We start from the raw sequence: 14,714 nt of genomic DNA on the forward strand, positions 1-14,714 counted from the left end.
GCATGCAAGTTAAAAACTTTCCTAAAAAGCGGGGGGGGGGGGTGGTAATAACACACTCTTGGTCATCTCAGGCAGCTGTAGGGTGCATTCCTTGCATTATATAGCAACAATGGTTTAGGGAGCATCCTAAACTATGCAATGTAGTACAAAACAGTTATGTTGCTAGATGATACTTTCTTGTCCATGCTGATATTTGTTTTTGTATCTCTTTGTTTTACAGTGACTGTATCCTGTGTTCTTAACCCCCCTCTCCTAATTTAAGCAACATGGGTGACTCTCTGACACCTGAGGGGAAGGCGCATCTTATTACACGCAACTTGCAGGTATGTGAGCTTTAAAGGGTTATGTAAAAAAAAATGCATGTCAGTTTTTGGTTGCTAGTAGCAAGCTGAATGGCCTTTTTTTTTCTCTTCAAAAGGCCAGGGATTTGTAGTCTTTAGCTGCTCTCTCTGTCTTTTCTTCCTTCTCTTCCATTTTCCATGAATAATCCAACACGGGCAGTGAGTAATGGCTGTCTCAGGTGGATACATGAAGGAATACAAGTGCAGACATCATGGATTTGAGGTCCAAAACATAAAATAAACTGCAAGGTGGTTCGACTTGCCACCATCTACCAAAATCTGAAATATTATTTTTCACTTGGCTTATCCTTTAGATTTTTAGGTGATGCACTTTACTGCGGGTATGATTGTTCAAAGGGATATGTATATTATTTGGTTTACTTAAAAGTAATTTTGATTTGACTTTTAGATATTTGTAGGTAATATAGTGATTTGTAGTCTTCCTCTCTTAATTAAAGTATATCTAAAACCATTTTTCTTTTAATTTTTAATAAAGCAGGGGATGTTTAAGCCCAGAAAGGGTTTTGTATGTTTCCCTTTCCCTTCATTTAATGTCCTGGACATAAAGTGAGAGGATATGTCTCCAAAGTGATGGGAAATGCCTCTTAAACAGATATCACTGGAACAGGTGTCCTCATTGGAAGATTTTCCCATATATTCCGGTTTTGATGAGATATGTCAAATTTGGATTTTACATCCCATTCTGCCTTCGTGACAGTGGTCAATAGGACAAATAAAAAGAGTGTATATTTCTCCGGCAGGAATGCAGACTGCATTAAAAACCCTGACAAGGGTTCTCAGAGGCACAAATAGCCACCTGGCAGAATGTATGAACAGTAGACCAACTGGCAGCCTTACATATCTGTAATGCAGATGCCTGGTGCCTAAAAGCCCAAGAGATACTGACAGATCTAGTAAAGTGAGCCATTACAGGAAAAAGGCTGAGTCTTACACTTGACAGAGTAAGCATGTAAGATGACCTGTCTAATCCAGCTCGTAAAGATGGAATGAGATGCAGGGAGCCCCATGCAAGGTTCTTTAGGAAGGACAAAGCGAATCCGGTCTTGAGAATCAAGTCGGTTTGGAAGTGGCCATGGAGAGTCCCTGAGGATGTCCACCTACCATCTTCTTCTGGGCCAGTTTGGAGCAACAAGGATCACTGGAAAGCCTTCTAACTCAATCCTTCGGAGAAGACCAGGAAGAATCTTCAGACAAAGAGACGGCACAAAGCAGGGACAACTGGTCCCACAGAGTTGCCAGCTCATCCATTGTGAATGCTCTCAGATCCCTGGACCAGGATTCAGCTTGATGCTTGGTCTGAACATCAATAGATCTACATCATGAATCCCACAATGGCAGAAAATCTCCAGAACTCTGTCGACTGAAGAAATCCACCTACCAATTGTGCACTCTTGGGATGTGCACAATACATAAGTCTGCCATGTGACATTCTACCCAAGATAGGATAATATCTGCTTTCTGCTGCACAGCGTGGCTTCTGGTTCCACCTTGGTTGTTGATGCACGCCACAACCATGTTGTCGGACTGAACACTAACTAGTAAGCCCTACAGGTGACCCGACCAATAAAGGGTCACTATTCTGAGGATATTTCCAGATACCCTGCAGGATCGGAAATCTACCACAATAGTGAGATCCTTGCCTAAGCTGACAGACGCATGGGTGGCCTAGAGAAGTAGTCTGCTTTTCCCATGCTGATGGAATGCTTAGTTGTAGCATTCTGCAATGGAACTGCCACAAAGAAGGCAACCATCAGACCCAAAAAAACCCTTATAACAAATTTAATCTAAATCTAATCTAAGGGTCAATCCTCGGACCGAAGGTCCCACACCTGGGACTAGAGTCATCAAATTCTCTTTGTTCAGGGGGAACCCCAGGCACTTTTAACTGATGTTGGGTTCTAGCAAAGAGATTTAGGTCCCAACAAGACAGTTATAATGTCTAAATAGTCCTGTGGACATCCTCCTGTAGGGTCTGTTCAGACCGAACCTTCAGGAGAAGGTCGACCAGAGAAGCCACAATGAGAAAAACTTAAGAATGGAGGGATCGGAGCCAACACCCTGGTAAAAACAAGCAGAGCCGTGAACAGGCCACAGGGTAGAGCCACAACTGAATGTGATTGTTTCCCCAAGCAAAACGCAGACAGCATTAATGTAAAGGGACAATTGGCACATGCAGGTAGGTAGTCTTGATGCCCACTGTTTCAAAGAAATCTCCCTTCAGGAGGGAGGTAATTATGAAGTGAGACAATTTCCGTACGAACTTGCATACCCGCCTGATCTGACTTACTGACTCCAGGTCCTGAACTGAGAAGAGATTGGAGTAGAACCCTTCAATCCCACATGCCCTGAACGTCTCAATTTCAGATGACCACAAACATGAACAAACGACCCACGCTTCTGAAAGTGGGGGCTCCCCATCATTTAAAGGAGGGCTTGGTACCAGGTTTCACAAATTTGGTGGGACCAAAGCTTATATAACAGCTGTGGGCCCATCTTAGATCTGGAGGTGGAGACCTAAGAAGGACAAAATAACTTTTATAGCCAGTCCTTAACCGGATCTAGCTGATGGAGCTTTGGTCTTCTGCATGCTGGAGTACTCTGCCCAATCGTGACCTTCTTATTGAAAGCATCAAAGCATTCCCCAACAGATGCCCTCCCGTGACTGGAGTTTTCTTCTGGCTTTTCTTGCATGCTGGTTCCGCCAACCAGGTCCTGGCCATTAGCGCTGAAGTAGGGTGTCAGCCAAACCATCTACCGGCAGCAAAATCCTTAACTGGGCATGCCCAGACTAGCAGATGCCGCAGGGCTCAGTAAGATGTCCACCCCAGTCTCTGCTGAGCATGCTCAGGCAGCCTAGGGAATCCCAGTATGGCTGCCGAGGTTCCCAACAGGACCATAATAGCAGACACAATTTCTGAATCCAGGAGGCTACAACTGCGGCAGTTTTTGCATGGGACACATGAAGGGGGCATGGAGTGTCAGAAACACCTCTCAGAGCAGAGTCTAGCAATTTTTGAAAAACTTAAAGCCCAGCGCAGCCCATCGAGCATGACCCAGGGTACCCTCGGGTGAGTGTAGGAGGCTTGAGGACTCACCAGACAATGGACACCCATCTACAAGGGCAGGAGGGGGGACCCCTGCTCGCACCTAGGTTTCACTCACTTCCAACGATTACAGCCCCTTCTGGAAGAGACAGGGTTTCACCAATGCAGTACTCCACTGCCCTGGACCTGTATAGCACCCTGCAGCCAACCCAACACACTGCATAAATGTACCAAGGTGTACCAAATGCACACAAATGTACCAAATGCACACAAGATCCAATGCTGAAAGCAACATTACAGGCCAGCCCCATATCTTCTGACGTTGTCCTTGTAGAGTCTGGATTTGGCCCCATGAGCAGCCGCCGTGGGGCCTAGATTCAGAAATTGCACCGTTGCTGAGGAATTCTGGGAATTCTTTAACTTCACTCTGGTTCACATTGGGTATGAAGGTGTTGCAACACTTACTTAAAGGTTGGTCACCTTCTACCTCTGTGACGAGTGTGGAATGTCTCCTGCCCAATTTCTGATTTTATTTCCAACTCCTGCATACGGTTAAGACACAATTTGTTACAACCCAATTTACTCCCTCTCAAACTCCTCCATAAGCAGGGTTCATCTAAATTAATTTCCACCTTTTATGCAAAAGTATAAGTAGTAACAAGTATGTTACATTTCGGAGAGCTATACATATGTGGAAAACCTTGGTCCCTCAACTCACGCCAGATGACTGGTTGAAATTTATGGACGTTTACATGTCCTATCTTATTTCTTCCAAGGACAACATTTTTCCGGTTTAAGTTCTTTCATCAAATATATTATACCTCAGTTGTGCTTCATAGACTGGACTTTCGACTCTCCCATCTTTGTTTTAAGGCATGTGGTGAACATGCAGAATTTTCTTACACCTTTTAGTCCTGTGTATATTTTTGTGGTTTCTGGTCTGATGTTACTGCCTTCCTTGCAATAGCTCCTGGCCTACTAAATATTTGTAATCCTGCAATCGGCTTGCTGGGTATTCTGGATGATCTAATGGTTGATCCTTCCCCTCAGAATCCTTTTGTTTGGCAAAAAAGTCACCCTGAGCTGGCACTACAAACCGATATGTATTGCACTATTTACTCTTGCAAAGAGGCCCATTAGTGTGAATTTTAGACGTCAACAAGGACTGAAGCTTTAGTACCCAACCTGCTTGTGGTCATTTTAATGTGATGAAGCACTGAGTTAAAACCAAGCTTTTAGTGCTCAACTGTATTACCTTATCTGGTTCAATGAAAAGCTTCTGTACTGGGTAGCAGCATGCAAGGGACATGTTCTGAGAGCTTCGGTATGACAACTGTGCGTACAAAGAGTAAAGTACACGTGTCCGTTAAGAAATGTGTAGGCTGTTTGCTGGCTTCATTGTGGAAATGCAAGTTGCTACTGCCAAGCTAGCAACCAGCAGCTCCAACTGCATACACCAACTCTGTAGTAGTGTATGCATGTAATTATTCTGAACATTATACAATTCCAAGCTATCCTTGTCACGGATTCTTGGTTGACCACGTTATCTCTGGCTTCCATTTTAATGATATGCATTGCTGGTTTTTATATTCAAGCTACATTTATGATTGTTGTAAGGTGTTGCATGTTCTAGTCTCAAGGGCACATCTTTCCTGAGAACAAAGATAGGGACATCTCCCCCATCCTCGGCGTTGTGTTATTTTGCATTAACGTGAAATTAACCAATAAAAAAAATTCAGGGCCCATTTACACCACAGGCATTTTGGTATTGCTGGCTGTTTCCAGCGCAGCCCCGACGCAAAACAAGGCAATTTGCCTTGTCACAGATGGGCTCGGTTTACACCACCTCAATGCTTGGGTGTTGCACTGAAAAAAAGTATGGCATGCAGTACTTTCTTTCAGCGCAGTGGAATTTGATGCATTACAACCACCTCGTACCCCGATGTGCCTGTAGAACTTAATGAAATGTCACATGTGACATTTAAAAAAGTCTTAAAAAGTACGCAGTTCGATGTGCTGGGTACGGCGCATCAGCACTGTGTCGGGTACCGCATACCAGCCGCTTTGTGTTTTGCAGAGCTGCTGCTGTGAATTGCTTCTTACACAACTCTGGCAGTGAAGGAAGGAGACCTAATGTTTATCTGCTGCAGTTAAATAGCATTAATAGGTCTTGTCCCTCCCCCAACCTGTGAATGAACAGTGAAAGGAGAAGCAGAACACCGATGAGCTTTGTGCTCTGCCACTCAACTTTCTTCTTCTATTAGCATGTTCCTTGTTGGCACATGAACACTGCAGCACACCTGATTGGCTAGCAGGCCCTCATTTTTCTCTCCTGAGTCTGAGCTCTGCTGTAAATGGACAGTGAGATTGTCAAAAGACATCAGTCATTTTGTTTTATTCATTAAAGGTAAACTCTACTTTTTAAAAATGAATAATAAATGCACACATCTTCATAAAAGAAAAAATGCATTGTTCTATGCTTTTAGACAATGAAAATATTAATCTGGATACATTGATAGAACAAAGCAAGATTGGGTAGTTACTTGCAGCATCATAAATTATTCTATCTAGAAATAATCATTAAAATGAGTTCAAAACTCAAATGAATTAAATGTTTATAGAAAAGCATTATAAGTCTTCAACTGTAAAAACTGGCCCTTAAGAGGTTTAAGAGGATCAGGATTATCTTATTGGTTAAATTGGCTTTTGTAGAAACCTGTTTGCTGATCTGAGTGGTTGTTTGTGGAGATTGGAGTGGAGACCCTGTCACCAACTTAAAACATTGCTGGTAAAAGCACAGAAAAATAAAGTATTTTAAATGCTTTTCCTTTACATAAATTATTTTGTTTATCATTTGCAATGTTTCTTTGAACTTCTAAGAAAAAGTGACTGCTCCAGAAAGTCAATTCTCTAGCACAACCTCCGTGCATATCATGGCCCTCTTCTAGAAATGTCTAGTTACTGTCTGTGCTGGCCCTACTCCTCTTCTCCTCCCTTTTAGCTCCCTACATAACCTTTTTTGTAGCTGCCAGGGGAGAAGCAAAGAGGAATGCTTCTGAATGCTAGTTAAAGCGGACCTGTAACCCCTTTCACTAAAACTCACTTCAGCATGCAGCTCTGCATGCTGATATGAAATCATCTGTGAAATCATTAGTTTAACATATTCTGCTGTTACTCACCCCTATAGTTTTCACTCTCCCTGGTCCCCTGGGCATTAGTGATGTAATGTGCTCAAGCGTTGCATCCTGGGAAGATTTCACCACCAGTGCATTGCTGGGGAATCACATCCGTAATCTCACAAGATCTCAGGGAAAGGCATTTTTCTTCCCTGAGATAATGTGCATGGTCACATGTCCTAGTCACATGTGCCAGAGTTCTAGGAAGTAAAGGGAGATGGATTGATCTGTGCTAAGTAAAAATGGCCACTGTGGGAAGAACGGGGAAAGAAATGGAAAAACAAGGTATGTGTTTGTAGATTGTCATTACTAAACATTTCGAAAGGTGTCTTTGTTGGCATTTCAAAAAAATGGGTAAAGTTCTTCAAGTGATACCTTTTGAGTCTTCTGGGGCTACTGACATCGCATCCAAGATGCCAGTGCCCAGCAGCAGGGTCAGGATTTTTTGACAGGTAAATTACATGCCTAAAATATGTTAAAAGCACATGATCTTATGGGAAGATATTTTTGTTGACAGGTGACTGGGTCTTTTTATGAACTACTACTGTGTTGTTGGTAGCGTGTCAAATCACCTGCCATATAATGTAGTTTGTGATTTTGGAGACTGTAAAAGTTTTTTTCTTGTTCCAGGAAGTCCTAGGGGAAGAAAAACTGAAAGAGATCCTGAAGGAGAAAGAGCTGCGGGTGTACTGGGGCACGGCTACCACTGGAAAACCACATGTAGCTTATTTTGTACCCATGTCAAAAATTGCTGACTTTTTAAAGGCTGGCTGTGAGGTAAGTTGTAATTCTATACAAACAGGAATTATATATAAAAGTGCCCGAACATTCTGCCCTGCTAGTTGTCAAAAGAAACACATAAAAACCTTCTTTCAACCTCAACACACACCAACATCAATGTGCCTCTCTTCAATGTGCTTCCTTTGCTCATCTATTGCTCCCACATTGCCAATATATAGTATTCTTAAAGTGACACTAAACTCAGGAGTTAAATCTTAACTGATTTGAGGCTGTAGATCCTCAAATCATCTCTGAATTGGTGCCGACACTGTCCTTCCTTCTGCAGGGTGGCTACTTTTGTTCCCCATGGTCCCCTGTGTGTGTGTTGTAAAGTATCCACCGCTCCAAGCTCACTTCTGTGATGGACTACAATCTCACTGATTTTGGTTTACAGATTTGTACTGAGATTGTATTCCATCACAGGAGTGAGCTTGGAGCGGTGGCTACTTTACAGCACACACAGGGACCATGGGGAACAAAAGTAGCCACCCTCCAGAAGGAAGGACAGTGTCGGCACCAATTCAAAGATGATTGAGGATCTACAGCTGAGTAATACACAAATAAGATACATTTTTTGTTAATAGTTAAAGGAGAACTATGGGGTCAGGGCTTTTCCCCATAGTTCTCCTGAGGGTAACGGGAGGACACAAACTAGCGTCCTCCTGTCACCCAAAGCTCATTATACCTTGAGCTACAGCTCGCGGTATACTGAGACGCCGCAGCCGGAACAGATCCCGACAATTATGTCTGAATCCACCCAGCTGCGTGAGTGACAGCTGGTTCTGCCCATCTGGAGGCAGAGCCAGCTGTACCCACCCCCTCCCCCGTCCGTTCCGCCAGTCAGCGCTTGAGGATAGGACAGGTGAGGGGGGAATCCAGTCCCTCCCCTGTCACGGCTCTCTGCATGGATAGATCGAGAAGTGAGCGAGCGCCGGTATGTGTTCGCTCACTTCCCGATCTACTGAGCCGACCTGTGACAGTTTCATTGTCACAGGTTGGCTCAGATTATGAGGCTGAGTGAAAATCACTCGCCTCATAGTTCTCCTTTAAGGTACTTAAATGTATTTTTAAGATTTAACTCCTGAGTTTAGTGTCAATTTAAATCAGTTAATTGGAAGCAAGCTCATCTAACCTTTTCACCCATCTGTCCTAAAATTATAGACCTACATGGTGTATATTTCGTAGCCACCATCATTGTGCACCTTTACATTTATGTATAAGGTTATTGATCACATACGATTTAGTGTTTTCACTCATTGGACCGGGATGCCGTAACTTTCCAGTTATAAATTGCCCAACAATGTTTAAATCTTGGAAATGTGGGTGTATAGTGTACCTGTATTTTAGTAGATTGATTTTGTATGTTTCTTAGGTGACCATTCTATTTGCTGACCTCCATGCATATCTTGACAACATGAAGGCTCCATGGGAGCTCCTGGAACTGCGAACTCGTTATTATGAGCACGTTATCAAAGCAATGCTGCAAAGTATTGGAGTGCCATTGGAAAAACTACGCTTTATCAGGGGGACAGAGTACCAGCTCAGCAAGTATGTTTTTTACAAACCTGATGTGGAATTTTCTTTCAGTATATTCTAGAGCAGTGGTAGGCAAACTCCAGCCCTCTATGCTGAACTACAAAAACAAAAAATCCCATTAGGCATTGCAAGTCTTTGACAGCCACAGGCATGACTCCCAGAGGCAGATGCATTATGGGATTTGTAGTTTCACCACAGCTGGAGGGCCGGAGTTTGCCTACCCTGTTTTATCTTAGTTGTTTATTTCTTTTCTTTGTCACCCAGTTCTTTCATTACTTTACTTTCACACTTCTGCCAACATAATTTGTATACAGTCCATACTGCATTCACTTCTCAATACTCAAAATAGCGTGATGTCTGGTGTTCCAAACAGTTAATATGCAGCTACTTATATTTAATATGCACAATGTGCGGATCTGGACTCACAATAAAACCCCAAAATAAAGGTTGTGTCTCCAAATTATTATATCCAAAGCATCCAATCTCGGCAAATCAAAGCATGTCACTGTTTGCCTGATAAAGTGGCTTAGTGCTCTCAAACATTGCATACTGCAACCAATAAATGGTTCTGTTTTGAACATTTGATGTATAAATGTGATTGGATTCTTAACAAGCATTGCCATCCGCTCTATTCAATACAACACTCAAATTACTTGGCTTAAAACCATTTGGACTGCACCATTCTCTCCAGGACATCCAAATGTTTTTGTCATTTCTTTTCATGAATCCTCTTGGGCCTTAAGGGGTTCAGTTATAAAAGTTCCACTTGCTGTATACTGTTTACATGGCACTACCGCCCCTAGATGGTGCTGATGAGTATAGGAATCTCCTATCTAGGGGAGCTTGTTGCGTGCAAATGGCATCCACCCAGCTATACACTGGGTGGAACATTTTATAAACATGTCTGCCTTTGTTCAGCTTTCAGTTCACAGGAAGTGACGAGAACACTGCAAAGATGGCAGGATCAACTGGTATTTTTGTACTTGCTGCAGATGCTTTTAGCTTGAAAAGAAAATGAATGAATTGATTGAAAAACTTGATAAACTAATGCAGCCATCAAATTAAAGGACTGGGAAAGCTGCAATATATTACATTTATGAAGCTGCAATATATTACATTTTTGGTTTAGATATAGTTTCATGTTCTTAGGGCCCAGAATGATTTCACTTCACACAAATTTAAAACTAGTTGCTGTAGAAAGATTAGGTTGCAAAGCTCTTCTCTCTTCCTGTTTGTCAGTTAAAGACTCAGGTGTTTGGAATAAGTAGAGCCCGAAAGTCCTTTTTTTCAGGTTTCATGTTCATTCGCAGTGCTGCGAGGTATAGGAATTAGGGTAGCAGTTTTGATGGGGGCCTTGCTGCAGGAAGGGCACAGGAAGTTCCTATGTTATCTTCAATGACTGTGGTCTTGCCATGCAGAGGGTTGGCTCTGTACACCGTTTACTATGTGTGAAAAGGTTTTCAAATTGTTAAAATATACAGTTAACATAGATTTCTATGGATAACATTTGGTGGCACAATCCATGACTGTCTATGACAGAGCTGGCCATTTACGGCTTACGGGCCGTATCCAGCCCTTGGTCTGTGGCTGTCTGGCCTGCCGTCCTGCACTCCGTTGTGGATGCACCGGGCTCCAAGGCTGGTGTATCCACTACAAGCCATAGTCCAGCGCAGGTTGGCGATCATTCTTTGTGCGGACTGTGTTTGTTTCTCTTAAGTCCTTGGTTGCTAAGCGCTTTGGCATGTGTAATAAATCTGCCGCCCCCATCCCCTTTATTGGTACACAGCAGTTCTGTGTGTGTTACAGTTTGGCAGGTGCATTGCATGCACTACTTTTTTAAACCACAACGCACTTTATTGTGGGAGTAGTGTTTGGGATGCCGTTCAAATGAATGAGAACTCACCTGCTGCACTGTAATGCATGGTTGGTGCATTGCATAGTACCGTGTGTTAATCATATGAGAAATTGGGACTGTTGTGGAGGGTTGAACCAATAGGTTGTATTGGTTCAGCCCACAACAATACTCCCGTTTCTCATGTGTTCTCTTGAAAAAATAAATTGCTCACCCCTGGTCTATGAGTTTCAGCTCCAGCTGCCATGTTTAAATGTGCCAATTTCTAAAGGTTTCCTGTGTCTGAAAACATACAATGTTTCATAGTATTAAAAGACATAGTAGGTATTTTTCTTTACCTGGGTTCTGCTTTGTTTTGCAGAGAATACACACTGGATGTGTACAGACTCTCTTCAGTAGTAACTCAGCATGATGCTAAAAAAGCTGGAGCAGAAGTTGTGAAACAAGTGGAACATCCACTGCTCAGTGGTCTTCTGTATCCTGGATTGCAGGTGGGTTCAGCCAAGGCTAGATAGCTGGGGACACTAGAATGAGTGTATGGCACATGTTTATCTTTTTTTTTTTTTTTTAAACTCAACCTCTCCATCTCTGCAGGCCTTGGATGAAGAGTATTTGAAAGTTGATGCACAGTTTGGAGGAGTAGATCAAAGGAAGATTTTCACTTTCGCTGAAAAGGTGAGTTTATTTTGTAAAATGGAAGGATGTTGGACATCCTGCAGGATTTAAGAGTGATTCTTAAGGTTACAATAGGTAGAAAATACGGCTGTCGTAGATGAATGGCTTGACCCAGTCAAAAAAAAAAAATGCAGTACTTGCTCTGTCCCATGCAGTATTTACTTTTCCCCATTGACTTCCTCAGTCTTGAAGGGCGCTCAGTGCAGGGCAACTCATAGTATAATAATGGATAGAACTGTGCTGATGTCATCACATCAGTGCCACTCTTTGCATCATTGAGGACTACCCAGCGGTGGAGAAGAGGAGAGGATCCTGCACGTCATGTGACCGCATAGTACTGGCATTTTAACATGGGTCCCTGTTAATATCCTGTTCCTCCTGAGTTGTCCAGTCATGTAACAGGGGTGGGTCTTGAACCAAGCTTTATTGCAGTGTAGACTACAGCAAGGTCCAGGCACCGGCTGTGCTCTCTGACAGGCAGTCCTGCATCATATGACCAGAATTAGAATTGTTTGGCAGGTATATGAATGCTTTAAAGGAGAACTATGAGGCCACGTTCACATGTAGCGACTTATCGCGCTATTTCCGCCGCGATATCGCGCATTTTTGCCACGCGATATCGCGAGAAGTCGCCGGCTAATGATAGTCAATGGAGCTGTCTTAGCTCCATGTCGCGGTCGCAAGTCGCTTCTACAGGACCCTTTTTTCGGCGGATTTTGCTTTTTTCTATGGAGCCCGACGGAGAAGGTCGCGCTACCGTCGCTGGAACGTCGCCCCGAAAGTCGCGCTATCCCGGCCGCTGCAAAGGTATGTCGCTACATGTGAATGGGGCCTGAGGTGAGTGCTTTTCACTCATCCTCATAGTTCTAGTCGACCTGTGACAATGAAACTGTCACAGGTCGGCTCGGGAAGTGAGCTAACACATACCGGCGTTCGCTCACTTCACGATCCTGTCACAGCTCTCTGCCGTGACAGGGGAGGGACTTGATTCCCCCCTCCCCGATCCGCCAGCGCTGACTGGCGGAACGGACGGGGGAGGGGGCGGGTACAGCTGGCTCTGCCTCTAGATAGGTAGAGTCAGCTGTCACTCATGCAGCTGGGCGGCTCCAGACATAATTGTCGGGATCCGCTTCAGCTGCGGTGTCTCAGTATACCTCGAGCTGTAGCTCGCGGTATACTGAGCTTAGGGTGACAGGAGGACGCTAGTTTATGTCCTCCCGTTACCCTAAGGAGAACTATGGGGAAAAGCCCTAACCCCATAGTTCTCCTTTAACTATAAAATCCCAACATGCCTCTGCTTTTGGGAGTCATGCCTGGAACTATGTCTTGCAATGCCTCATGGGACTTGTAGTTCCCCAACAACTGGAGGGACTGAGTTGACCACCTCTGATGTACATAAAGTTCAATAGTAAATAGCTGTGATGTGAATGTTTTTTGTCTCTGGATTCTGCCACAATTAAGACATTTTCTTTTTGTTTATCGGGATTTTGTGTTTAGTTTTGCTTTGTTTGTTTTTTTTAATCGTTTTATGTGTTATTTTTAGCTTCCCTTTATGAAAGATAATTAATCCTCTGTACACGCTGAGCCATATACATCTAGGTTTATACACTGGCAAATTTACAGGCTGTTGGAATGCCCATAAAACAATAGAACAGTACATGTAAATATGACCTATTGGATGTATTTCCAAATAAACAATTACAGTGATAATAAATCCCCCAACAATCTATTTATAAACTTGTAATGTATAAATATAGTTCTTCAGCCTAAGCTTTACATATTTCTGGGATTAATGCTTCCCGTCCCAGCTCTCCAATACCAAGAACTCTATATACATTATCCTCCCTATAATCTGCACACTGTGTTATGTAGATTTCTGCTGCTGAATGACCCTAATGTCCTTACTTCCCATTAATCTCCTTAAATTACATAGGATTTCAGTTCCAGAACTTGGCTCAATTGCACTTTTCGTCAGAAAGATTATTGTGGGGGGGAAAGATTACTGCAGAGATATTATGAAATAGAATGTTGCAGTTTTTGTGGAATACATAGTGCAGCCACTTCTGTCATTGCTGTATCTTATAGCTCATTTTACTCTTGCTGCCTCAATATGGTAATGATTTATTCACCATGTATGCTTGGTCTTTGTTCCATCAAATGTTTTACAGGTCACAGGGCCATTCTTTCAGAAAGGCTTCAACTGTTTTATTTGTGCAACCGTGTACACTTATAGTGTTGGTATTGGTTCACATAACATTTCTGCATGTGCTTTCTTTAGAAGTCTTGTTTCGGTTCTGCAGCATTTTCCTTAACCACTTGCTGTCCGGGGCATTTTCTTAGTATTTGTGCACACATGATAAAATATACATTTTTGACTAGAAAACAGCTTCAGACCCGCAAACAATGATATATGTTCTGAAAACAGAGGCCCTGTAGAATAAAAAAAATGCTAGTTGCAATTTTTTATGTTGCACGGTTTATGCGCAAATGTTTACCAAACCAGTATTTTTAGGTAAAAATAAACTAAATTAAAATTTAGTGCACAGAAACATAATATAATACCCGTTTTTGGGGGTAAAATATGAAAGACGGGGTCAGGCCCGGTAAATAGATACCAAACATGTCAAGCCTTATAATTGCGTTCACCCGTGAAGCTGCAAAAAAGTAAATACCCAAACTTTCCCATGGGGAACATTTTAAACGCTTTTACCACTCATCAGTTTAGTTCTAACCATGATTGATGGGCCTAGAATTATTGCTCTCACTCCGACATTCGCAGCGATATGTAACATGTGTAGAGCAATTGTCATTTTCGCACGTAGGCGCACCAACACGTGTTTGCGTGTGTATGTGGGGGGCGGGGGACTTGAAAAAAATTGTTTTGCATTTTTTTAATTCTTGTTTTATGTAACTTAAATTTTTATAATTTTTAAACCCTTACCGCCGCACGGTACAAACGATCCAGCGGCTGTACAGACGCCGGATCGCTTGTACATTAACAGCGATTGCCTGCTGTTAAAAGCGGTACCAAGAACACGGCTGCTGTAGCAGCCGTGTTCTTGTTTTAACCACTTTAACGGGCCACCGTCTATAGACGTATTGCGGCCCAGATGTGGTTAAAGAGTTAAGGTGCCCATACACTGCTCGATTCTCATACGAGAATCGGGCGAAATCCCGCGATCGTATGAGAATCGAGCAGTGTGAACTAAGACGTGCGACCGTTTCTACTGTACGGTCGCACGTCTTTTGTCGAGCCAACATGCTCGAAAACCCGTCGAGAATTGTACGA

At 43.0% G+C, this 14,714-nt stretch overlaps 1 protein-coding gene across 1 annotated transcript in view; it reads left to right on the forward strand.

Annotated features, from left to right (window-relative positions):
- YARS (tyrosyl-tRNA synthetase) overlaps positions 1-14,714 on the forward strand; it is a 35,002-nt gene that overhangs the window by 6,326 nt on the left and 13,962 nt on the right. The window contains exons 2-6 of the mRNA XM_018566559.1: positions 221-323; positions 7,213-7,359; positions 8,735-8,910; positions 11,112-11,241; positions 11,345-11,425. Of these exons, the coding sequence (XP_018422061.1) occupies positions 267-323; positions 7,213-7,359; positions 8,735-8,910; positions 11,112-11,241; positions 11,345-11,425 (591 nt within the window). The 5' untranslated portion in view covers positions 221-266. The remainder of the gene's footprint in view (positions 1-220; positions 324-7,212; positions 7,360-8,734; positions 8,911-11,111; positions 11,242-11,344; positions 11,426-14,714) is intronic.

Source organism: Nanorana parkeri, unplaced genomic scaffold, assembly GCF_000935625.1.
Source record: "Nanorana parkeri isolate BGI_ZX_2015 unplaced genomic scaffold, ASM93562v1 scaffold959, whole genome shotgun sequence".
Classification (NCBI taxonomy): domain Eukaryota; kingdom Metazoa; phylum Chordata; class Amphibia; order Anura; family Dicroglossidae; genus Nanorana; species Nanorana parkeri.